General features: G+C 36.7%; 2 protein-coding genes across 9 annotated transcripts in view; both read right to left on the bottom strand.

Annotated features, from left to right (window-relative positions):
• On the bottom strand, positions 1-22732 carry LOC115634139 (gamma-aminobutyric acid receptor subunit alpha-3-like). 8 transcript variants are annotated; one of them, XM_030531707.1, is made up of 15 exons: positions 22529-22732; positions 22247-22267; positions 21686-21774; positions 20426-20500; positions 20101-20165; positions 19813-20033; positions 17973-18055; positions 16177-16314; positions 15601-15753; positions 14579-14731; positions 10273-10487; positions 8358-8408; positions 5056-5721; positions 623-733; positions 1-553 (listed from the first exon to the last, which is right to left on the bottom strand). In XM_030531707.1, the coding sequence occupies exons 1-15, from the start codon at positions 22603-22605 to the stop codon at positions 407-409; spliced, it is 2265 nt and encodes a 754-aa protein (XP_030387567.1). In that variant the 5' UTR covers positions 22606-22732; the 3' UTR covers positions 1-406. The 8 variants fall into 8 exon arrangements, with proteins under 8 accessions (XP_030387567.1, XP_030387568.1, XP_030387569.1 ...); XM_030531708.1 differs by lacking the exon at positions 22247-22267; XM_030531709.1 differs by lacking the exon at positions 8358-8408 and having other exon boundaries at positions 2-553.
• Positions 22733-22865: 133 nt separating this feature from the next.
• The window catches only part of LOC115627836 (ataxin-2 homolog), a 54680-nt gene continuing 50239 nt past the window's right edge, over positions 22866-27306 (bottom strand). The window contains exons 4-5 of the mRNA XM_030523723.1: positions 22935-23725; positions 22866-22876 (exon numbers count right to left, since the gene is read on the bottom strand). Coding sequence (XP_030379583.1) covers positions 22866-22876; positions 22935-23715 — 792 coding nt within the window. The 5' untranslated portion in view covers positions 23716-23725. The remainder of the gene's footprint in view (positions 22877-22934; positions 23726-27306) is intronic.

Genomic DNA, 27306 nt, shown 5'->3' with positions numbered 1-27306 from the left:
TTTTGTTTTTTGTTGTTAGTTTTGAATTGCAATACATTTAAATTTAATAATGTTTAAATACTCGTACATAATAACAACTTATGTTAAACGCTTGTTTGTTTTTCTCATTTGTGTTTTTGCGATAACAACTCATTGTTTTTTTAAACTAAGTTTTTGACGTTTTGCGTTTTATCACTTGTTTGCCATACTGGTTTAAGATTTAATTTTATAATTGTAAGTTGTTAATTGTTATTAAATTACTTTGTGTTTCCCTTTGTTACGTTAAAATTAAATGACTTTGCAAGGCCTAACTTAGGAAAATGTTCCATATAAACAATATTTTGGGTGCGCGACTACATTTTATTTGCACTAGCATAGCACTTGAACGCGCGAATTTGTTATGATATACTTTTCATGATGCTTAGTTTTACGAAAACCCTTTATAGTGTACAAAGAAGAATATCAGAAATATGGCATAAGCAGTTGGAAATGTAATTCTTGCAATAACATCGATGGTCTTGGCCACGCGTATGGGATGTGGTGGCTCCTTTTTTCGCATCTGTACGAAGCAAGTCTGTGGGAGTGTATTTGAATTGTAATTAGTAATGTGAATTGGAAAAACCGGAGAACTTATCATACTCACCTCTGTAGCGCAGCCATTGTTCGCCGAGTGAGTGCAGGGGCTGTTGCTGCCACCACAAGTGGTGCAGGCCACAATCTCGTTGGGACCGCCGGCATCGCGTCGCTTCTCGCCCTGATAGATGGCGGTAAATTTAAAAAACTTGTTTTGTTAATTTTTTCAAATTGGAACATAGTATGTTGTTGTTGTTAGTTTGAGAAATTTGATTGAATTAAAAAATTAAATATTCAGAAATTGGTTTTTATTGGTTTGGTTTGGTTTAGTTAGTTGTTTTCGTATTTTTTTAAAATGTAAATAAAGGTATTTACACACACACTCATTGGTATTGGTTGGACAACAAAAACGCAACGATTTATAACGAGTTGAAACGAAAATGTTTTGCAGTTGCAGTTTGGTTGCATTTGGTAGCATTTGTTTGCATTTCGTAAAAAACACAGCAAAAAGCATTGATCATTTAAAAATATGTAAAAAATAGAAAAACATCATTTTTATTATAGTTGTAAATTATTGTTAAATGTTGTACATATATGAAATACATTTGTGAAATATTGTAATACAAATAAAATAATCTCAGCTACATTTTTGATGGAAAAGCGTTGCCAAATACTTTTTAAACACGCACATTACATGTATAACTTTTAGCATTCTTGCACTTTTGTTAAACATTAAACTACAACGAAATGTATGTACATGTGTGCAGAATTGTTTATAAAAATAAATTGCCACAAATGAGCACAGTATCAGCAATATACTTACGGGCTGTGCCACACATACAAAATGCAACGCATTATTTTTATTATGTTCATAAATATTTGGGCAGCATTTAAGAGAAATTGGTAGGATTATTTAGATTTAATTGTGCATGTATTGGTTTATACGATAAACAATGCAAAACTAATAAAATTTAATTGTTTTACTATTTAATTTTTTTCAACTCCTCTTCTCGCACGTTCAATGTCTTTTTGTATGATTATTTTTTATTTAAAAAATATGTTTTGTATAGTTATTTAGCTTTGGCAGTTTGTATAGCTTTTTGACTGACTGAAGTGAGAATAATGGCATGAGAATTTTGCTGTGTGTGTTAGTTTATGGAATTTTAATGGTTACAGATGCTTACAAAATGTTCTGAGTTTGTTGAATGTGGTTGGAAGCCAGGTGAACAGCACAAAAAGGAGCATAGAACTTGTTGGTAACATTAATTTAAATACAACTTTATGGTATAATAAAAGTAACAAACATAAACTGAACAGAACGATTAATAGTGTATAGTGGTTTTGTATTTCATGTATTAATAATTGTTTTGCATTTCAACTAATGGAACATGTTTTTGTTCCGCAATTAAATTTGCTTAACACTTTAATAATTTTTAAAGAAAGCTACGTAGTATTTAAAATATAATATAATACAACAAATATTTGAGCTCATATAAGACTGCCTATGAAAGACAATTTGAGACGCGATTTGAACTCGAATTGAATCTATTCTTTATAAGAATATTACAATACTTAAAACTCTTGGCACATTATTTAGAATTCTTTTTTGTTTGAATTGCATGCACTTAAAACAATTTCCCTCTTGCAGTAAATGTGACGAAAAGCCAGCGTCTAAAAATGTTATTTAATTTCCACGGGCTATTCAAGAACGTAGCTTAGGTCGTGGTTTGTGGTTGGAAAAGCACAAAAATAAACATAAATTGCACACACACATACGGACGACACTTTTCTATTTGATATGAAAATGAGATTACGAATGGAAGGTGCAAAAGAGTAGGTGGGATACTGGGTTGCTTTGCAGCTAATTGTATCATAATACACAGACTAATTAAACGCACATTATGCAGCGTGCAACTACCATTAATATACTTCACTTTACTGTGCGCATAATCAACTGAAAATTTAATAAATAGCCAAATGGTTCATAGGTGTCTGTTTCAAAGGTAACTGTGCGCCCAAAAGTATGCTACAATTTATTGCAATTGCAGCGCACGGATGCACGGAAACTCCAGGAACATGATTATAAATGGGGCTAGCAAATAGAAAGACCAGAACATATTCTCTGTCTTTCTTTCGGTATCTGCCGCCGCACGTGGACAGGCGAAGGGCGGTGTTCCGACTTGTCTTTTGTTTGCGCTTAGCCAGCGGCCATTTGCTACACACATACAGGTGCACGTGAGTAAGTTGCATGTGTATGTGTGTGTCTTTGTGTGTGTGTGTGTGTGCATGTTTAAGTAGCCAGCAAAATACCTGGCAAAATAACTGCACAATGCGCTCGACTGCATTATTCAGCTGACCTAATTTGTTCTCTCGCAGATAAGAGTGTGTGGTTTATTTTCGTTTCGCACCCCCAATCGACCCCCTGGGTATAGCTTTTGGCTGTTTTAGCTGATGCTTAAGTATTTTTAACCAACATTTGGGATACTACCTTAACCCTACAACTGTTCATTTTCTCTAAAGATTAAAACATACGCGATAAGTTCGTACTGCAACACGCTTAAACTTTCTTTAAATCCTGCGCATCCTTTGGGCATTCGAACATGGTCAGTCATCATTCAGCCGCTCATTTGTTTGTATTTCATATTGCCGTTGTTGTTGTCGCGGCAACACGCGGCTCATTACTGTATTTTCCACTTTGGCACTCATGAATAATTATGTGACTGTGCTGCCTGTCGGTACTCGGTCCTGCATCCTCCGGTCTCTTTGCCTCGGGCGCCAGGCGTGCGCCATTTTTAATTTACATGTTAATTGCGGCAAACATTTTCCAGGCACCTTACTTCTCGTTGTTAATGCTACTGCTGCTGTTGTTGTTTCTGAATGTCGTTGGAAGTTGTTTACATAAAAGTATGTAGATTGCTGCATCTCAGCAACATTTCCCATTCAGAGGGGAGTCAACATCCATCACGGCAGTTATGTTGTTGGTTACATGTGCGCTCCAAAAGCCTTATTGACGCCTAAACTCTGATTTGGCATCGCTTCAATAATATTTGCTCTTAAATTTAAGCACAAAATACATATATATAAGGATCGCCAAAATTCGTTCTGGTTATTAATTCTTTAGGAATGAGTGTCCTGAAATTTATGGCATTTTAGAATTATTACATATACAAGTATATATCCCATTCTAAAAACTGCGTAATAAAAATTAACCACTCTGGGCGATAATACCTTAAATATTTAAATACTTCATTTATTTAAAATAGAACTCCTAGGACAATTGAGTCGAACCTACTATGCGCTTACAGAACAGTCCAGTTTCTTTAAAGTATTGTCCATTATTATAATTAGATGTAAGAATTAAATTTGAGTACGCCCTGAAATTCAGAAACAACAAATGTGTTTGCCAACTGAAACAAAACAAATTTACACGGTTCCACTTTTATTTGTTTATTTGCTTTTGTCAGCAAATAAAACCCAACTTAATTTTCCAACAAGTGGAAAAGCTAAAGTCGGGTACCTCGGAATACTCTGTACCTATAGTATGTCTATGCGTGTCTGTGTGTAAGCATGTGCGCAGTATAGAGTTGAGTCAAAGCAGCAACTACAGCAACAGCTATGGGCAGAGCATGGGGAGAGATAACATTTATGGCTATAACTTCGTTCCTAAATGAAAAATCCTTACATCCCACATAATCATAAACTGGAGGTATTTGCCAAATTTGATTGAAAACTTCCAAGACTTATGGGAGTTATGGAAAGTCGCTAAGTGGGGGGAACGAGGAAAATTCTTAAATTCACAAGTTTCTTGTCTCTATAAGAGCTAATCTCTGATATAAGTTGTTCGTACGGACAGACAGACAGGGCTAGATCAAATCGTCTTCTTGTGCTGATTAAGAATAAATACACTTCGCGGGATCTGTTACATTTTTAACTTCCCGCAAACCCAATATACTCTTGTACTTTTATACTCTATACCTAGAGTATAAGAACCGATCAATGTCGGAAAATGATTTTCGAATTTTGAGCTTTGAGAAAAACCATGTTGGAGCTTTTAAGTGCCTCTGCCATTGAGGCCATTACTCTCCCAGCTGCTTTGTGGCAAACAAAAAAGGAAAAGCATTTGCCCTACAATAGGCCTCTTTGGCAGTCTTCTTCGTAATGCAGTCTCTATTACCCATTGTTGGTCTTTCATTTAAAGTTCAATTGTAAGTAGGTTGGCTTTGTGCGAGAGAAAAGTTTGCTGTGGCAAATTGCAATCAAAAGAACCGCAAGCGATAAAGTTTGGGGAACGAAAATCGTTTGGCTGCGGCGTAAACCAAATGGGGAACAGAAATTTCGTGCACGCTGCTTTCATGGCGGGTTGTTGCTTGAGACGTTGGTAAAGTTTTCTTTTGCATTTGGAATTGTTATGGTTAGTTATTAGTCGCAGGCAACGGCAACAACAATAAACAGCTTGGGTTAGTCAATCGGTTGCAGGAACTTGCGGGCATTGGCATCACTTACGCTTTCCATTGCCTCGAACTTCGTAGCTGCTTCTGGAGGTTTTATCGTCTGTTGTCCTTGTAGGTGCTCCATTGCTTCGCACTCACCATAAACACTTGCCGGCGAATTGGAGCGCGATGATTTCTTGCGGGGCGGCTTCGATGGCAATTGCAACAAATGTCCTTCACTCATTTCCATATCCTGCTTCAGTTGTTCGCGCTCAATGCGCAGAACCAAAGCTGGCGTGCTGGTGGCCACCGAACGACGCAGTCCGAGCTGCCCCTCCGCTTCTACTCCCGCTCCCGCTCCTGCCTCTGCCTCCTGCTCTGGCGCTGGCCTTTCCTCTTGTTGCTGCTGCTGCTGCTGCTGTTGTTGTTCATCCTTGAATTTGACACGCGTGGCCGTGGTGGCACTTGGCATCAATTCTGCAGGCTCCGCATAGACATGCTCGGCACTTGGCTTGGAGATTGTTGTTGCCACAGTGGCCGCCGCGGCGGCACTTTTGCGTTTAATTGAACGAGCCCGCAAATTTTGCACTGCTGCCCCAATGATGCCGCCATGCGCTTCCTGCCAACGCATCCCTCCCTGCTCGTCGCTGATGAGCCGCGGAGTGCTGGGCGTCGCTGTGGATGCGGCTGTGACCCCAGAGAGCGGGGTGGCCAGGGTTGGGCTAGCGCCGGCGCTTGCCTTTTCGGAGTACAAAGCAGCATGAAATTCTCGTTCGATTATTTCCTATATGGATGTGAGTATGTATGTGTGTGTACTTTAGTTTCGTGCTTCATTCGGTTTTGGTTGGTGGTGATTGGAAACGAGAATGATGGTTTACACAGACATACTTGTATGCATATACATATACATGATGCGCACGTATAGATAACGTTGAAAGGAGTATTGAGTTATGAAGAGTTTAAGTACTCTACGCTTGGTTAGTTAGGTACGCGCAGTTGATTGGATTGAGGCTTTTAGTAGATTGATGGCTGCTTTTAGTATTTTCTCTATTCCACTATATACTCGTAGAGCATTAGCTGAATTGATAATTTCTGCTTAAGTACATTCATTTGTCAAGTAATGGGTAAGCAGTTGCAAACCAAAAAATGTTGAGAGCTATACTATCTTTTTTGTTTCCTTAACTACTTAGTTTAATAGCTTAATCGACTAGTTTATAAGTATTCTGTGAAATGCTAAACTAAATGCGAATTTAATAAGATCATTAGCTTCTTGTCCAGAAATGAAAAGAGAACTAATATCTGTTCTAGTACATACTACATATGTCGTACAATCTCTTCTCCCTAACACATTAGATACACAATAAAAAAATAAAAAACGGTATGGCTAGGAATGCTTAAAATACATAAACGCTGATTTTATTATAGCTTGGCTGTATTTTCTAAAACAAGACTAATAAAGCCGGCACATATTTGAAACAAAGTGCTCAATGGTCAGCAATTATTAATCATAACTACATAAAATGATCTGCCCAACTCAAAAAGGTTGTTTCAATTAATTATGTTGATTGATTTATTGTTTGTGAGAGTATACACCGATATGGAATTGTTTATATTCGGGAGCAAAATCTCAAATTTCAACATATACCCTCTTTTACTCTCAATGTTTGCTGCTTTATTACCATTCAAAAGATGGCAAATGTTTGTTAATTGTATTACTATAAGGCCTTAATGCTTAACTATAATAATAAATTATAGGTTAGGTAGTATATTTGATCAGTTTCTCATTCCGCAACAGGCTTGAACTCGGCAGCAATTTGTAGCTGCAATTTCGAACTTTTTTTTTATATTCATTTTATGCGCCAGTAATTAAATATATATCTACTATATGAGTACATAGAAGCATTTGCCTCCCTGTATGGGACATATCGAACACAAACACTCCAATAAAAGCCATGGCACGATGCGCACTATACGAGTATGCTATATCAACATTATCTATAAATCATTACTCATACGCAAGGCACCTAAGCAAAAAGCTTTCAAGCAAATGGCAATGCAAAAAACTAAACTAAGCTACATTTTGGTTAGCACTAAAAAAAATCATAAAATATTTTAGACACATTTTCTATATATATGCGAGTACAGTATATAGTTTTTTTTTTTTATAAACCAAACCAAAGCATTGTTAGTTATCGCTGTAAATGGCGCAGCTCTAAGTGGGCGTGTGAGTTGTTATGAAAATAAAAAGTACATATAAAATTATACTGAACTAAAAAAAGAAGGTAAATTATGAATTTATTTTGCTTGCTAGGCATTAAGGCAGAAATTGCTATTTGAAAAATAAAATAAAATGTTCATGTTAAGTATAGTAATAAAATTTGATTTATTGTTATTGGTAGTATATTGGTAAATCAAAACGAAACAAAATGGGTTCCACATTTTTTTTGTTTTTTTGCTATCATTAGAGAGAGAGAGAGAGAAACACGTAACATTTTTCCCAATTGTAAGTGACCTTAAAGTGTGTTTTTCTTTTTATTACTTGTATTTTTTTTGTATTTGGTTTTCAACGCAATTCATAATATTTTCAATTGTATGTTCGTTTGTTGTTGCATTTATTGTTGTGTGTAGTTAATAAAAAATACAATTGATTGCATTTCAAAATGCGCATTTCAATTATGCATATTTTTTTGTAGCTCCTGCTGCTGATGCTGCGGCTGCGGCTGCAGTTGTTGTTATTTGTTGTTGTTATGGATGTTTTCATTTAATTTTTAAACGTTTTTTCGGGCTGGGTGTTTAATTGCATTACGAACTCGTAATGGTACAATAATATTAAGATTAATAACAAAGAAGGCAAAATGGTAAACAAACAAATGAAACTAGTCGTTTGACAATCAATCGAAAGAAATATTATTAAATATGAAATTAAATATACACTGAAAGCGTGCGTCTACTGTTATTTAACTTGAATTGAATTGATTCGATTTGATTTGATTTGATTAGTAGTTAGTTCAGATCATAATCAAATGAAATAATGTTGTTAACAAAATCAAAACCAAAAAAGTTATTCTCAATGCAGTTTTAAAAGCGAAATTCACATGCCATTTGAACAGTTGTCTTGTTTCTCTCAGATCTTTTATTTGCTGTATCAGAGGGTGACGAAGGCTAAGGCGAGGGCGAGGTCGGGGTCTTGGTCGGGGGCTGGGGCTGGGGCTGGGGCGGGACTGGGTTAGCGTGTTGTGTTTGTAGTTGTTAGCTTTTATTTGCTGCTATTTAATTGGCTGTAGTAGTATTAGTAGTAGTTGTTGTAGTTGCTGTTGTTAATTGTTTGTTTTTGTTTTTGTTTTGGGGGGGGTGCATGAGTGGTTGATAGCTTACCAAAGGACTTGCAAGAATTACTCCGATCCTGCTTAGTACCGCTGGAAGACGCTGCAAAAATGTACACAAAATAATGTTCATACTCAAAACACACTTTAAGTTTTTGGTATTTTTTGTTTTTGGTATTAATTGATTGTTTTTTTTTGTTTTTTTTTTGTGGTTTCTTGGGTTTGGTTTTGATTGCTTTTGATTCGATTTGTACTTATGCGCACTTAGTAGCTAAGTATTGTTGTAAGAAATTAAATTTTTGAAAACAGTTCTCGATTATCACAAAAATTGGGAACAATGTTCGATTTTCTTTGCATTACGCACTCTGCTTGGAAATTTGTTGTTTCTGTAAACACTTTTCAATGGCTCTCAATCAAAGAAAGGAACACAAACAAAAATTGGAAAATAAAATGGCAAGTTGTGTAACTGGCAGGGTTAATGTATAAAGTGACGTGAAGTACGCAGAATGGGAACAGTCAGTTGGCTCTCTAACCAATATATGTATATGCTATTTATTAATATAATATAAAGGTTCAGGCTTCAGCTTCTGCTTTCCCATTTAACGCTGCATGCCACTTGCATAGACACATGTTTGGTTAATATTCCCTTTTTGAGGTACTCATGGCATTCGACATTAATTACAATCTGAACATGCACTCAAACCAATCAGTAGTAGTCGGGAGAGACCTATACAAAAACAAAATACTATTTGTTATACATACATACATACATACTTATATATTTCGATCAGAAAAACGAAAACAAATTAAGCACATACCTACCCATGTCACTTCAAATGCTTCAATTAAATACTAACAGCATATATTAGTGTACTAATTAAGAAAGGAAAATTCAATTTGCTTCTCTTTTCGTTCTTGTATAATACAACATTTATAATAAAATGTAAATCAGGACATAGGACGTTGGAAATGATAAAAAAAAAACACAAAAACAAACAACACACATTCGGTGTTTGAGGTGTTGCTTTTCAGTGGTTTTCAGCGTCAATATTAAATTCATTTTGTCATTTTGTCAATTAAAATGCAAACATTTTTGCTTGTTTATAAACCAAAAAATAAAACAACTGAGCAGTGCACAATTTTTATAATAATTCCTTTTTTTTGGCTCGCTTTCAAAACAAAATGTAAATTAAATCAGAAAAAAAAAACAAATTTTTTTTAAATTCAAATATAGCAGGACACACAAGTTTTACATTTATATAGATATAGAAAATGCTAGGGGCAGTTCACTTGGGAATTAACATGTAGTGAGTATTAGGTCGAGCATTTTGTGGGCGTATTTTTGGTGGAGGGGGTGGGGGAGGAGGGAAACCCTCTATTACAAATAACATAAAATGTTTGTGGTTGAACGGAAAATGTCGGAAAAATATAAACTAGATGGAAACAGACAATACTGGGGAGATGGTAAGGGGAGTAGCATTACAGACAGATAGATTTAGAGTAAAGGAGAAAGAGATAGAGATACATAGATAGTAAGAGACGCAGCACAATGAAAGTAATTGGACTGTTTGTAATTGTTCTGATTTTCGACTGGAGTTTCGATATGAATTTTTATTGTATGACTTGCTCACATTGTCTTTTCGTGTACAACAACATATTTAAATAATTGAAACAAAAGACGAAATCAAAAAACATAAACAATGCAGAGAGTGTTTGGGTGTGTGTTGTGTTTGTTGGTCGTTTGGTTGGCTGTACGGTTTATGTAAAATTCATATTTAATTGCTTGAAATGCATAATAAATCAGGCAGTCGGGCCCTTGGTTTTCGGCACTTGCCACTTGACACTTGCCATTTGACACTTGGCAGCCAGCACGCATATATTGAATGTATAACAATGATGGCGCCATATTTCTCAATTCTTATTTCGCAATGCGCTTCACACTTAATATTGTTATGCAATTCATTTACCTGTGTTACGGGATTTTCACCGGGACGATAGACCACATTGTGCAGCGGACGCTTTCGGCCCACATAATTGACGCATACGAACTCCAGAAGCGAGGCATATATGAAGCACATGCAGACACCGTCCCACACATTCATGGCCGTCAGATTGGAGACGACGGGCAACGTGCTGCGGAAACCGTTCGAGGTAGTGAAGAAATTCAACATTGTTGTCACGCCTTGGTTGGTGAAAGAGAAAGTTGCATTAGCGCCTTGACACTTAATTATACAGCATATACAGCATTGCATACTGGATAACTGGGACGGTAAATGGTGAATGGTATGTTAAATGGAGAGATCGGGTTAAATGGGTTAAATGGGTTAACTGTGTGTGTGTTTTTTTTTGGGTTTGGCATTCAGTTTATTTAAGTTGTGTTTTAGTTTGTAATTAGTTTTTGGTATATGTACAAAAGTTGTAATTGAAGTTTTTCATTGTCAGCTTTTTAAACTCTTTGGGCTAAAATGGTCTCAGCTGTGAAGTGCAATACAAAATTCTAGAAATTATTTGCATTAAACTTAAATTAATGTTCTAGGAGTGACGATAGAAATTGTTAGTTAAAAGGCGAACAACGCTTTAATACAAGTATAACAAAGACAGAGGTAATGCACACTCATAGAAAAAGAAAATAACAATTAAAATAGTTCTCTTCAAATAAACAATCGTATTTCAAATGAATGCTTTTCCCAATGTATTGTCTTTTATTCGTTTATACAACTTTTAAGTTGACGTATAAGATATCTTCATCTAGCTATTCGTATGGCTAAGGCTATGAATTATATATACATATTTGAATTAAAGTCATCCTTTGAGCCATCCCAACAAAGTATTTGGTGGTTTTGTATTTAGATATCACAGCTTTTAAAATTTGTCTAAGATGTTTTAAGATTCGATTGGCTATTAAAACCAAGTATTAGCTTTCAATATGTTCCTTCTACATTCGAAAAGCTTTTCTTTTTTATTTTCTATGGGAGTTTTGTCCCTTATAAGGCAATGAAATGTCCAACCAAATATTCGACTTCTAATCAAATCACAAATCTCTTTTGACTTTTATGCAATCAGAATACTTTTAATTTAAGTCTTATCCTAAAAATAATGCACATATTCAAATTTGTTATGTATGTGCCATAGCTTTGATTGTACAAGTATAACAGAGTTGATTAACTTCTTAATTCATTCTTTTTAATATAATTTTCATATCATAGTGATAGCTAAAAAAATATATAATCTGCGCTTGATTAGTTGAGAGTTATGCCAGCAAAGGTTCGGTTTGTAATCAAAATGTATTCATTTTTATACTGATTTTATATTTTAATGCAATAAATTTATAAACATAAATAATTTAAATAAATTTATGAAAGCTAGACAATTCGATATCCTGCGATTGATAAGTCAAGAGCTTTGCCAACAAACATTTGGTTTGTAATCAAAATCTATTCTTGGTTATACTGATTTTATATTTTAATGGAACACCTGTCTTTGCACAAATGAATTGATAAACAGCAGCTAGATTTTTAGATTTCGTTTGATTGATTAGTTTAGTGTTGTCCAAGAAAACATTCAATTTACACTCAAACTCAAACTCTGAACACTTCCGTGCTGCTCTCACATGCGAAAGCAATTCATTTCTAATTCGTTCCATTAATGTTCATTATTTCGTTCGCATCCGGTCAACAAATGCAATTTTCAGCTGAAGATAATCAATCTTGGTTGCCCAATTAGAGCCGTCAACAATTCGCAAGCTGATTGCGGCAACAAATTTAACTAATTTAGCAGCATTCTATGAGCAACAGCAACCAACCCCAACCCCAACCCCTCCCTTTCCATGCTGCTTCTACTGCTCCTTCTATAAGTGCTATATACCCTGTTCTTATCGATTTTCAATTTGGCTCGCCAAACAACCCAAAATCTCAACGTTGCACTTAACATTGATATGGAAATGGAATGGCATGGAGATCCTAAGCTCCCACAGCCACTCGCACTTCCCCCTAAGCAGCACAAATGAGGCAAGAAGATGTGCGTTTGGTGTGCGTTGCACATTTCGACATGACAGAGCGACAAGGACCCAGGCGATGATGTTCCCCAGTGTGGTGCTGAGGAAAATCAAAGGATTGTGCAGTCGGCCACTTTCTATTGCACAGCAAAATGGCGATGCTTTAGTTCTTTATTTATTTAACGGCTTTTCCCATGACATGCCATTTGATTGAGTTTGCATTTGCATGCCGAGGCTGCCTGCAAATTGACAATGGCAGCTGCCGCTGATAAATTGGATTTGTTCCTAATGCTGTCGCCATTTCGCTGCTCTGCCGAGCGCGTTAATTGTCTTAAGTGCAGTGAAACGTGTAGACATGTCGGCAATTTTCCTGCGATTTCTGCCGCAACTTAAAGTCACAGCTAAGCTCTTGGCATGCCTGAATAGGTCTTCAAAAATTCCTAAGCAACCACATCCCCACTTCTCTCTTGCTGCCTCTCCACTTACAGGTAGCGTTTGCATTTCGCACAACGTATGGCTCAACATGTCGTGTGCTATTTACTAAGTACACGTTGTCCATATGCCTTATGCATAAATCATCATGTATGATATGCATTGGGCCATGCTCAGAGCCCGACCAAAACCGACAGCATCAAGTCAACGTCATCATCACCAACGACATCGCCATCGCCATCGCCATTGCCAGCCCAAAATGTAACATAACCAAAAGCAAATACTAGGCCAGAGGCATGTCCAGGTCTCGTCCTTCCTTGACAGAGCCTGTGAATGTGATGGTGACGTTTGATGTTTCGGTTGACATTCGCTTGTCGCTCGGTTTTCGTTTCGTTTCCTTTCCTCCATTTCCTTTTTGTATTCGGCTCAGCTCAGCTCAGCTCTCAAGTCCTGGCTGGCGACAGCACATAATAATTGCATTACTTACTTCTGCAATCCCCCACCCCACCCTTTTATGTAGGTGTGCTAAATTGTATTTGTGGTTGTGCAGAAGGGGTTGACGAATTCTTAGCAAGTTCCTCCTAACCCCACAGAAATCTAGAGAGTTCAAATACATACTAAATCACAGAAGTTGCTTTTGTTTATCAATAATCGTCCCTGTTGTTTAAAAATATTATGTTTTTTTCTTTTTTAAATTCGTCTGAAAGAAGCCATAAATTTACAATATAGTTAATATTTTATTATATAGCTTCTTTCTTCTACTTTTCGTGTTTGAAAATCGCAAAGAAAAGTATTAAAATTTGAAATGAACGATAAACTCGCCAATAAATAATATTTCAAGTTCCATTTTGGTATCAAGAATTTAATACATTTATTTTTTTGTATTCTTACTTCTATGTTTTGTAATATTTTCAAAACTGAAAGTATGTCTAACAGAATTCTCAAATATTTCTAATTTCTAATTTATGGCAAGTGGTTGTTGAGATGAATTGAAACACAATTGAAGCTAAGAATATCATATTTTTTGGGTTAACTTTTCAGTGTCATGTTTAGGAGGGGTTTTTTAAAAAAATAATCATCTTTAAATAATTAATCAACTATTAAAATAAATATGTTCGATGCAACTAACAAAAAACATAGCCCTCTGGAATATGGAATTTTGTCACTTTGTACCTCAGTTACATCGATAAATATATAATAAAAACATGTTATGTACGTCGTCTAGTCATTAAGCTAGACTTAGTTAAATATTGTAAGTTAATACGAGAAAGCGGAAGTAAAAGAGATGTGTGTTTATCTAAAGTTAAAGTAAGGTTTAAGAAAAGTCATGCAATGCAAAGTCTGAATAGAGCTTAGGTATTTAAAAAGTGCAAAGAGGCTACAGAGATGGGATTAAATGAAGCTAAGTATATATTGGCAGTAATATTGAACAATTTAAATGAAAAGGGTTAAGTGGTATGTATTTTATTCATTTATAGTAGAACTAGCATCTAGCTGTACTGTTAATGAGAAGATATATATGTCGATGACTAAAGTCCTGAGCTGTATCTAAGTAACTATTTTGTTTGATTATGCTGGATCGTTTTTATAAATGGATAGCTTAGAATTTGGCCTATTTAGAAATATATTTTGATTTTGGCTAACCGTGCTGGGTAAGACTTTGAGCCTTGGAGCTCGCTACCTTAAACTAATAGCTATGTTTTGAGAATTGTAGTATTTGGAAGACTGCGATATGTTTCGTAAAGATATAATGTTATTTGCATTCTGTCCAAAATATTGTTGATTGTTTTTATATTTCTTAATTTTTGTTGTTGTTTTGTATTTGTTTCTTTGTTACTTTTACGTACCGATCATAACTCTGGCTGGCACTGCGTTCCATTCCAGCCAGAATGTGATAAACGAGGAGGTCACCAATATAATGCCAGGTATGAAAACGGTTGTGAAATAATACGCACGATCACGGGTAAATGTCAACTCGACCTGTAGGCAACTGTAATTACCTTAAAGTACAGAGCCAAAATCGAATTTTGGCCACAGGTTAAGCAAATTTCAGATACAAGAGCTCTATAAATCTAAACATGGGGACGCGGCACATTGTTTGGACAGATGACACATGAATATAAATATATAAGTATTGTAGTATATCCTAGCGCCTATAGCTATAGACTATACAAAACCTATTTCAGATGTTCTGACGGGACTGTAATTAGCAGAGAAGTCAATAAAGAAAAAAAAAAACGGGAAATATAAAAATAAGTGGACTAAAGTGGTGGTATTCGGGGGTATTTGACGACTCGGTGGATGGGAGGTTTTCATTGGTGGGCTGGTTCTTTATTTGTGGCATAAGATATGAACCCATGCAGCAAACCTTAGCGAGGTACGATAAAAACGAAATTATGTAAAATTTAAACTCTTTAAACGACTAAGGTTCTTTCGATAGGCAGTGTGGTATATTTTTGATTTCTTGTTGCTTGTAATAAAATATTTAGGTTGTCAGGCATTGCGTTTCGTATGGGAAACAATGCAAGCTACTTGGCCAAAATGAAATGGTAGTACAGTCAAAAACATAAGATTTACAAATCTAGAGCAATCAATCAAAAATTAAGCCAAATGCTACATAGGCGAAAAATATCAATTTCAATGGCATATCAATTGATTTAGGTGTCGTGGATTAAATATTTTTGTAAAGTATTATAGTATGGTTTATTGTTTGAAGCTGTTTGGTTTTTTGCTGATGTTGTTGTAATTGTTGTAGTATTTTTTTTGTATTCTTTTTTTTTTGTTTTGGTGAAACAGAGCGGGATTTGGTTTACTTATATAGAGAGAGAGAGATTATTAGCTGTTGCTGTTGTTGTTTTGGTGTTGTTACCTATCATAGATCTAGCTGGCACGGCATTCCATTCTAGCCAGAATGTAATAAAGGATGACGTCACCAATATAATGCCAGGTATAAAAACGGTGGTGAAATAGAATGCACGATCTCTGGTAAAGATTAAATCGACCCTAAGACAGCTGTAGTTCCCTATTGGGCATTTACGAGTGTACACAAAATCGAGGGAATTGCCAAGTTGTTGGTTGTTGTCGTAGCGTGTCGTTTGGGAGCACAGGTTGGCATAAAAGACAAATTTTAGACCATTAGATAGAGGTATTGTATATACTTGAGTGTACGAATATGGTTATGGGTACTAAAGGATTGTTGCAAGCATTAGCCAGCGACTACAAATAGCTCATAATCTCTAGCTACTGCAAGGAAAATAAAATTTAAGTACATACTTAAAAGCCAAGCCTAAATAATGTTCATACTTAAAGAATGCATATAGAGCTGCATTTTAACTTTGCTAATTTGATTAATTCAAAAACGAAAGCAAATTCAATGGGCATATAAGTAGATATACTTGTATATATTAATATAGCTGAATATATGAATGCATAGATTATGACTCACCTCTCCAGCTGTTTTGATCACAGGCCGTTGTTTGATTTTTAATCAAATAGGCGTTCAATGTGGTCAGTGAGGGACTTTTTCGAAGAGTGTCCTCGTCATTTTTCCAAACATATTTGATTTGCGCCTCCTCGTAGGATACTGTCGGAAGTTAAGTTAATTGACTTATGAGAGAAATACGTTCTATAATGTTAGCTTATTACACTATATACTAATTATACTCGTATATTAAATCGACAAATATGGACTGTCAATGGGAAGAAATATGTGGAAGTAAGTATATACTATATGTAGAGCTTCCGCCGCATTTCGTCAAGTCTGTCCAAAATCACTGAACTGAACAAAAAGAATTTAATGTTTCCTAATCGCCTCCTTTAAACGCATGATGGCTGTTCTGCAGAGCCTAGAAATAGGATAATCACACTTCACTCTTAGCCGGCACTCAAAAGATTCGGAAATAGTTCAATCATCGTTATCATTAACACTGCTTTTAAGAATGAATGTTTCAAAGAGTTTGTTCCAATAATATCTATCAAATCGATATTAAACTCTGTAAAATCATTGGTTATTCAATTAGTAAGGACACTCCACTAAGGTTGGGAATAAAATTCTGATAAGCCTTCACAAATTGTACATCAAGAAAGATGAAGGCAACAATCTCCAAGTTTAGGTGCCCGCTTTAATTTTCAATTCTAATTCCAGTTCGTGCAATTGGTAAATTCTTCGTATTTCCTTGCTTGCTTCAATATACCAATTCCCTCGTAATAGCCTGATTATTTGACTGAAATTCAACACGCACGTTCTCCCAATCCTGCTACTTAACCTACTTTATCAGCACATCAAGGCTCGTGACTTTGCCGCGGCAAGCTCAGAGACACCCATAAATCACTTGAGCCCCTGCCAATCCTATCCGTGCGCACCACATAAGTCAATTCTTGTCGTTAATTAATTATATTAGAGTTAATGAAGGGAATGGGTAGAAGACACTGTTCGAGTATATATGGTATATGGCCTGATCTGTCAGCATGCCATATTTGTTCGAGATTACATTGTAAATACGTGCAAAAGGCTTTGGAGAAAGTAAATTAAATCATATTTGACAAACAAGCCCTGACAAGCAGCAAACGGAAAACGGAAAACGGCAAACACTCGAACGTCAGCTTTGGCGTCATAGATGAAAATCTCAACGACGTCATCAAGCGGCAGCTTTACCTCCTCGTAAAGTAATTTACGATGTTGTGCACGTTCTGTTGCCGCGCTGTCTGTTGTTGGCCGGGTTAATAAACATGACGTTCGCCATTTTGCACCGTGCTGAGACGGGCCGGAAACGACTTTCGAAAACAATGCCAAAGACAAAAGCCTAGCTGGCAAACATGAAACAAGGCAGTCAGTCAGCCTTGTTAGTCACTTTGTCAGCTTTCATTCAGCCAACTTTCATTGTTGTGCCGACACACACACACACACACGCACACACACAACGCACATAGTCATACACTCTCATAATCAGCGACACAACGATTTCCCTCGAGTGCCTGTCGACACAGACGCGCCCCTTTGGTTGTCATTCTCGTTCCATAAACATCTTCATCTCCATCATCTCCATCATCTCCATCATCAGCATTGTCATCATCATCATCATCAGGAACAGCAGTGGGTCCTTTTCCAATTTCTTGCCCCGTCATCCAATTCAACACTTAAGCATACTTTTCGTATTATTTACACATTTTGCCATTCTACGTAGACACTACTTCTTGTCGATTTCGACTTTCTTTAATTATTTTGTGATTCTTAATACTTACTGCTTTCCATTGAAAACGAGCACTTTGGATCATCGAATGGAAAAATGTGTAGACTGCCTTGACAGGATAATATCAAGTGTCGTCTGCAAATAGGCAAAAAGTATTGCACATATTAGCAAAAGAATTGGATTTTAAATAAGTTGTAATATCTAGGAGAACATTAACAACGCCTTTTTAATGTAATCCTATTTATTGGAATATTTAGTTAATTCAGTTAATAAACGCAAATAGAATTTAGCATTTGAAATCTTAAGGACTCTTCTGACTGAATGATCGTGTCACCACGCAAACGAAATTTTCTAAAATGTTATGAGTGTTTGATTGGGTCGTTCTTTTCATATGCAACTTAAGATTCTCAATAATTATAGTTCGTTTGTTATGGTATTTATTTTTGTTAAAAACTTCACATGAAGGGCCTCTAAAATTATTTAGAACAGAACGCTAATGGCTTTCAAAAGTTAATGCAATAACCCCCTTAGGTTTTCCAAATTAGAAGCTAACAACTCCCTATTTATTCAACAATAAATTGTATCTTGCCACAATGTTTATTTGGGAAATGGTAAGGAATGCATTGAAAAGAATTCATGATTGTTTAACAATCATATCCAGAACACATAAAAGTGACTTCTGGTTCCCAAACTTGTTTCGTTTTTGAGCTCAGAGAGACATAACCATATTGATTCGGTTCTCGTAGCTAACATTATGATAGATTTGCTTTTTATTGTTAGTCTAGAATTATGAGTCAAAAATCAAATCTACATAATTTCAACATTAATCGAGCCAAGTTCGAGCCTCTAATTGACTTCTAATTGAAGGAAAAACAATAATTTTTCAATTGCTACGCCAATTTAGAAACATATAGTACACTATATTTCCACTTAATAACATGCTCTGCATCATTTCATATTTTATCTTACATATTCTAACATTTAACATTTTTGTTGTTGGACAAAACTGGGGCCAAGTTAGTTGCTGCTGACAATTGTCGCCGTTGGCCATACAAACAGCAGAAAGCAGAAAAGGGAACGCAAAAGCAACGACAACTTATTTTAATTGCTGGACGACACTTTTGCGCTATGCAGTCAATTGGAAAAGTTCTCTTGAATTAAAAAAGAGAAACATACAGACAAGTAGACAAGCAGAGCCAACTGGGGAAAAGGCACATTGGGATATGACATTGTGGACATGCTGCCAACAATGCAGCTGCCATATTGTTGCCTGGCATGAATTTTCTGCTGCTCTGAGCAGCGGCTAGAACAAACAACATACGCGAGCTGACGAGCTGGTGAGCCAGAGCTGAGCTGAGCTGAGCTGAACTCGACTGGGCTGAGCATATAGCAGTATATAGTACTATGTGCATACAAGTATATGTAGTATACCTTGAGCAAATATTTGCATACATTCTTGTATTACTTTCGCCTCGTGCTATTTTTCATTACTAGTGCCTGGTATTTTTTTTGTGTTTGCCAGCCAGCGAACATACAGATATAGTTTTTGCTTTTGCTTTTTATTTTTTTATTTTTATTTGGTGCGCGAGTAGTGCTGCCTTATTAATATTTAAGAATTCTGTTCAGCGCCCAAAAAACAACAACAACAACGACAAGTCCGTGTGCTCCTCCAGCCGCTGCCCTAATGAATTGCTTGAACTTGTGTTACATTTGCATTTTTGGCGCCATTATAGCAGCTTAGCTTCGGCTCGTGCGCAAATAGAAAGAATGAGAGAATCGGGTGTACAAATGGAGGGCGCTACGCATATAAATTCATTCATATTCAAATCATCCACGACGCCGCCGTTGCCGACCGACGGATGGTTGGGTCGGACCTTTGCCGCCATACACACCTCATTGCGTACGTAATGGTCCCGTTCCGAAAAATTCTTAAAGCGAAATGCATTGGTATGATGGGATCCTTGAAATCACCATGCATAATAAAATAAGTATCCGGCGTCCAGATGCTGTCGTGATGGTGCAGAGCGTTTAAGAAATCGTAATGCGACTTATTGCCGTACTGCAGCCGTGGATCGTTCCACTGTTGGTTCAACAGGAACTCCACCTCGTATTTCTGAAAAACCAAAGCATACCGATTAGTAAGCAATTAGAATGCAAGTTGAATTTTAAAGTTAATTTACCAAACTGCTCTCATCTGGCGATGCTAAGCTCAGAAGCAACACGTTCACGTTGACCGTAAGGGTGCCTGTTGAGACGAAAAATGATTTAGATCATCAAACTTTCCAATCGAATCAAAGAAATATTGAAAGGATAATTGAAAAGAATACCAACGAAATTAAGAAATTCAGAAATGAATATTCAAACACAGCGTAGACAAAACGAAGATAATTCAAAAAAGGGGGAAAAAACAAATGTCTATAACTAACAACAATTATACATATGTATATACTATGGGCAGAAAAATGTGAAATTCAATTTCTTGTAGTTTTTCAATGTATAACCAACCGCGATTGTGTGGTCTCCGCACATTTTGATTTTTAGCCATATCGGGCGATTGTAAACCACAGCAAAAGTCTTCATCTGTAAAATGCAATAGAAGTGGTCTAAACAAATAGCTTAGCTGACTGTAATAATTTAAATGGCTATCAAATAAATTCCGGAATATTATAATTAAATATGCAACAAAATAAGCTGCCTATTAAGAAAACGATAAAAAGACTCTATCTTAATATTAATTTTGTTGTATTTTATCAACTCAATTATTTCAATTCGTTTGTAGTTTTATAATCTAATTCTTTTATGATCCGTACGTTTTCTGGGATTATACCTGCTCTAACACTAATTTGAAAGTTAATTTTTAATAAATAAACGTAGTACATTTTAAAGTCATTTCAATTTTCGAATTTTATCGATATTAAATTTCTCTTATAAAAATCCATGCGTTTATAATATTTTTAGCTCAAAACAATGTACTTTAAATAATATAGAGATGATTTAATTGTTCCTTTAAAAAAACCGATGAAAATATTAATTTTAAGCTGATACAAATGTAATTGAAAAAATTTAGAAAACTAATTGCAATCAGCAAAGGTTTTCCTGATGTATAAGCTTTAAAATGTATACAACTTTGAGTTTTATGATTGATTTTTCATCGGTCCAGCGCATCGAAAGGAAACCCAAACAGTAACATGACTAGAAAACTCAACCTCGCTTTTGCAGCTTTTACATTTATTGTGTAATTTATTTGAAATTAGTTTCGTTAGTGCATGGGTTTTCGTTTGAGAGAAGGACCTGAAAACAATTTTCTTATTTATTACTGTATTTTTTCTTAGGTATGTGGTCTCCAAGAAAAAGTTGGAAATGTAGTTCAACACATTATTGCAATCGATACTTGAAAATTAATTACATTATATTTTCGTTGTTGACTTTGCAGCTTCATAAAGCAGCTCTTACTTAATGGCAGTTCTTGCTGGTGCGGACAGCCATTAACTTTAATTGATTTTATAGTGGCCATGCGTTGACGTTAAACGCTTTGTTGTCTCAACTGCCATTTGTAAGGAAACACTGAAAACGTCTCGTAATGGCCGAAGACGAAAAAAGGGGGGAAGTACATTGCTGCTCTTATAATGGCTGTATTTGTCGTTTTTATTTTTTTCTTTTTTGCTGTTGCTGTTGTTTGTTATAATGTTGCCTCCTCTAACACTTTCAGGCAAATTGAATTTTTAAAGTTTTAACAAATAGCTAGCCTCTGTTTAAGTTTCTTACCATTTACAGGCGGCAGTAGTCGCTTATCATAGCGCTTCTTCTCCAGTAATAAATCTAAAATTTCCTTATCCGAACTGGACTCGTCGAATCTGTGGAGAATGTAAAATGTATGGCAGATATAGCAACAGATGTCAAAGCATTGGCTCTATTGACGCATTTTAAAGTAATTTCAAATGTTTTAGTAAGTTTATTTTTTTTGCGCAATATCATAGTTTGATGGCTATGTACAATTCTGTGTGTAGTTTACTTCTGTGTTAGTTTCTGGAGAGTTTTAATTCGGCATATTAGTAGAGGCGAACACAAAGTTGTGAACTCAATTGGGGATTATTAGACGAAACCAAAGATTAGAAACTTGTGAAATGCAATTTGTTAGAGCAGAATTTATAAATGCATGCAGTATGTAAGGACGAACTTGAAATTGAATTTCTATGCGATAAACCAAACAATTTCAAAGACAATTTCAAAACCAAAAAATTGAACAAAAAAAAAAAAAAAAAAAAAAAAATTAAAAGCTTGCAGTGTGCCTCAAATACTTTTTGTCTTTTGGGTGCAAAAACTTACTTCGACCAATCGATGCCATGACTGAAAGAATTTCAAAAGAAAATAAATAGAGAATTCGTGTGTAATATACAATTAAAGTTGGTACAGGCGATACACAGAGACAAAGATAGAGAGACAGATAAATACAGATAGAGATACAGATGGATCGCGACATACAGAGAGATTTGGAGAGAGTGGAGTGTATAGTCTGTGTGTGTGAGTGTATGTGTGCCTTGTGTAGTGGTGTGCGGTGGAAAACAAAAAATGAAAATACTTGTGTCTCTCTGCTGCCTGGGAACTTACATAGGATGCTTATCTATGGCACCCGATTCCGAGTTTGTGGCAGCGGCCGTAGATGTGGTGGTCAGATAGCAGAGCATTAATATGACACTCGAGGCAGCATAGAAACTGAACGACTGACTATAATATTTGTAATGTTGGCCCAGGTATTGATAAGCGGCAGCAGAGGTGGCAGCAGCAGTGGCGCTGAGATTGGCTAATATGGCGGCAGGCATGGTGGCGGGTACGGCGGTGGCTGTGGCGGTGACCGTGGCAGCGGCTGCAGCAGCAGCGGCGGCGGCAGCAGCAACTGTCTCTGTGGCATTGTGCGTGCCCAGCAGCTGCCACGGCTGATAGGCTTCTAGGGATTGCCTTTGCGGCTGCGGCTTCGTTGACTCGCGATAGTTTAGATTAACATTGAGGCCCTCACCTTGCGACAATTGCACCGCTAGGGTGGCTCGCGCATGCAGCAACATCTCGTGGAGGCTGCTGAAGCCACCACCGATGCTGGCGGCCGCCATTGTGGCAGCCATGCTGCGTGCGGCTGTTGTGCTGGCGGACCGATTCCAATTACGAATCCGATGCCGCTTTCGCCGCTCATCATGTGAAGAACAGACTTTGTCTTCTTCGTCCTTCTCCCCCTCCCTCTCCCACTCCCCCTCCGCCTCCTTTTTGCAGTCGCACGTTGGCTGCTTTATTTTCAACTCTCTGTTTGTGTAGCAATTTGCACAAGTTATTTGCAAATTGTTTGCTGGTGACTTTGTCGTCGGCAGCGTCAGCGTCAGAGGCAGCGACGGCGTTGACGTCGACGTCGACGTATCGATTGTCGCTATTTCGTGCGTTGCCAACGCCTCCTGCACGTCCTTGTGCGCCACTTCAACGCGCGGCTGTTGTTGCTGCTGCTGCTGCGACGACGTTAAAAGCACTTGAGCTTGCGTTGGCGCTTTTAGGTTTGTAGTTGTCGTTTGTATTCTTTGCGTTTTATGATTTTGTTGATAGTTATCCTTGATTTTGATACCCTCGTAGCGCTGCTTACATTTGCTGTTACAACACTCAGCCGCCTTTATTGTTGTAACTGTATTTGTATTTGTAGTTGTAGTTGGGGTTGTGTTTGTTGTTATTACATTTGTTGTAGGATCGCATTGATTTGGTTTTTGCTTTGTTCTTGGCTTGCGCTGCTCTGCTCGGGCCGCTTCGCAGGCACAGCCCATGTTATGACATCTGCAAAGAGGCAAACAAACAATGAAATGTAGCATACTTTTCGGCTTATACTGACTAGTTCGCAATTAAAAGTGTACGAAAAGAACAAGTTCTTGTACTTTTGATTCAGTTGAACAATAAATTAAAACTGTTTTAGTCGATTAAAATGAAAAGAGGTTGTCGAAAGTTATTAATTAATATTTAAAGTATTTTATTAAAATATGTATGTAAAGTGGCATCCATGTGCCATTATCATCAGTTGGCACCCCCGATCAGGCGAAGGCGTAGAAGGCGTAATTAAGAAGAAGTCGTGGGATAGTCGGTTTTCAACAGTCGTAAGCAGCAGTCGTGGCATTCAGTCGTCAGTAGTAAAGTTGTACAGCAGTCACTAAAGTTGGTCAGAAGTTGCGAAAGTCGGCGTCTAAACATATTTTGAAGTCTTATGTTATTATATAATACTATTCTTATTGTTTGTCAAATACTCAATATACTTTATTAAACGATTTATAAACCTAATAAATCTTACATGTATTTTTTTCAAACCATTTTCTCAAGAAATATCAATTTTAAATATCACACAGGAATATTACAGACTTTGGAAATAAGTTTTACGAGAAAGTAATCCATTTGACATACCAAACTAACTTTGCTCAATACTACCATGAGGCCACACTTCAAAACTGTTGACAGCACCGCCCATTTGAGTAGCGCCTAGTTGAAAATGTACAATGGCTTGCATGTGATTGATGTTGATGTGCTAATACCGAAAAAAATATATAAAGCCATACCAATATGGGCGCACAGCTGCGTGCCAAGTTTAGAAATCGACAACAACACAAATAATGTTGTATATGGCTTATAGCAATCGCCTAAATGTCATCACACACTCATAGTGGCAGAGTATTTTTTATTGGTGTTTGCATGTTGAAACGCAACCTTCTTTTTGTTGTTTCTGCTGCCACTGTGGGTGTCGTTTGTGGACATAGCAAGCACAAAATGTTCACAAAATGCAATTTTCATGCAATTCAAAAAAAGGAAACAAGGAAAGAAAATGAAAAAACTATTTGATATTTTTTGTGTGTGGACAATTCGAGTTTAGCTTTTGACATTCAAACGGATAGGAGAAAGTCACATGCAAAGTTGCACAGAAATAGTAAACCGCAATATTTCATTTGTCCGTTTAAAACAAAAACACAGATGTGTTTTTAAGATAAGCCAGAACATATAGAAGATTTAGCAAATTCATTGATTTATAATTGAATAAAAAGCTTAATTTGTTTATGTTGAATGGCGATTTATAAAATCATTTGCCGTCTGTCAACATAGTAATTCTTTCTTATCTCATTTATTATTTATTCAGATTAGTCAGCTTTCTTTGTTAAGAAAAACTAGTAGGGGTCAAAAGTTTTGCAATTTGTTGTTTGCAAACTAGATACAAACTTTTTCAATCGCTCAAACTTTCACAAGATAATTGATTAATATGCGTTATTCAAGAAAGGAACAATGGGGTTCTTGAATAAAATATTCATATGCTTTAGGCACGCTCATAAAAAATTAATTTTGATATTTTAAACCAATAGAAAAGGTTCAACAGCAGTTTTATATTCAGAAAACAACAAGATTCGAATTCTATAGTTTTATTAACGTAGGACTGCAAGCCAGCTTATCGAGTTTAGAGCCAAAAGATTTCAGAACTAGTTTTTAAATTGAAATCCTTTAAAATTTTATGCGAAGCCGTTCACTTCTAATCATTATGGGGCAATTTGTTTTGCAGCTTCGCTTTCCCATAACCACAAACTGACACTCACCCAAGAACCACCAAGCAAGAAAAACAAAAGCAACAATTCAACCACAGACGCCCAAGTGGTAGAACTCAACGCTGTTCAGTGGCTTTTGGTAAAACAGACACAGCAAACAGAATAGAGGAATAGAGTGGACGGAGAATTGGAGACATTTAAGGGCACAGGATTCGAGCATGTGTGTGCTTCAATATACATTTATTAGATTTTTACGTGACTCTGGCTATAAAGCACAAAAATAACAGGCACAGAACACAAATGCTAATACCAAGAGCAACAAGAACCAGTACCTATATACAAATTGGTACGATATGCTTAGTACGTGTAACGCTTCCTCCTTCCACCCATACATGAATGTACATACGTTAGTATGTGTACACTGAGAGAACAAAAGGACAATCGAAGCATTTTGAAAGTAAGGCTTTGTTGCTTTAAGTCAACATGTTTTTTGAAAAGACACATCCACAATCGGAACCACTGATCCCAACCGAGTCTGTTTAGGTAAAGTATTTCCACTGTTTTGACTAGAAGTAGACAGAGAGCAGGCCAGATGCATTTAACCATATCAATCTAGGATTAATTTTTTTGTGATGATTAGGCAGGGATCTGTTAATAGTCCCATAAAACCCCACATCTCCTTATCTGAAGCCGCCACCATACAAATTGTGCTGATGGCTTTACAATTGGCTGAACATTTTAAATTTTTGTTCGCTTTGGCCTTGAGCGATCTGATTCAGTTTTAAGTAGATCTCTTAAAGACAGTGTATAATCATAATCTTATTTTTTAGCTATCTAGCATGACTTACATAGATAGTTAGAAACCTCAGGCATAGCTGATAGTAGCTTGGTTTTATTTCGTCTCTTTTTTCTGCTCATTTTTAAACTTAATTTTCACTATCAACACAATACACGCACTATATTGATATAAAAATTAAAAGCGAAACAAATAAATATTAAACGGCGTCTAAATAGTTCTGTCTTTTCTCTGAGTGCACTGCGCCCCTCGTCATTTATTGACCTCAATCTATTTTAAACGTTGCTACAACACTTCCCAATTGGGCGAAAAGGCACTTCTTCTCTTGTAGCTTTGTTGTACATGGGTCGCAAATGTCATTCGGGCTTCCTGCAGCCCTGCCTACCACCCCTGCTCCTCATCTAGCTGGGATGTTCCGCAGAAACTTTTCAGCAAAAAAGTTTGTGCGTCATTATTGAGAAGCGACCACAACGAGCGACCAAAACACAACACAACTGCAAAAGCTGACCAGATAGATCAGTTCATACTTTTCATTTTGTGCATCCTTCCGCTACGCGTCGCACAAAGACCTCACACTGATATCCTTTATGCCTTCCGCTGCGAACGGTGATGGGTTGAAGGACGCAGGACGTGCGCATAAATTTTCACAAGCCCCGCCCGTCCCTTCGCTCGTAGTTGTTTTGGTCAAAGTTAATCTGTCTGTGCTGGCAGTTTTCACAACCCTCGCCCCCCTTTCCACACAATCCAAACATCATGTAGTACAACAGTCAGTTGTCTAGTTAGTTTGGACTGAGCAGATCCGGAGCCCAGTGCCGCTTTGTAGCCTTGATGTGCGGCAGAAAACTTTTCATATTTTATTGTAGCAACTTTTTTATTTGCTTGTTTTGCAACTCACAGTCAATTTAATAATTTGTTGAGAATGGAGAAATTGCTGTAACTTTCCCACGACCAAAATTAGTTGATGCTGCCTTTGTATAGGAATAGTTGTAGTTCACATAGTTTATTCACACGGAAGGCATCATAATTTAGTTGCATGCATTGTAACTGCA

Source organism: Scaptodrosophila lebanonensis, unplaced genomic scaffold (assembly GCF_003285725.1).
Source record: "Scaptodrosophila lebanonensis strain 11010-0011.00,11010-0021.00 unplaced genomic scaffold, SlebRS2 tig00000001-arrow-pilon, whole genome shotgun sequence".
In the NCBI taxonomy this organism is placed as follows: Eukaryota; Metazoa; Arthropoda; class Insecta; order Diptera; family Drosophilidae; genus Scaptodrosophila; species Scaptodrosophila lebanonensis.
Note: the sequence above shows the minus strand (reverse complement) of the source record. Positions and strands in the feature narration are given on the sequence as shown.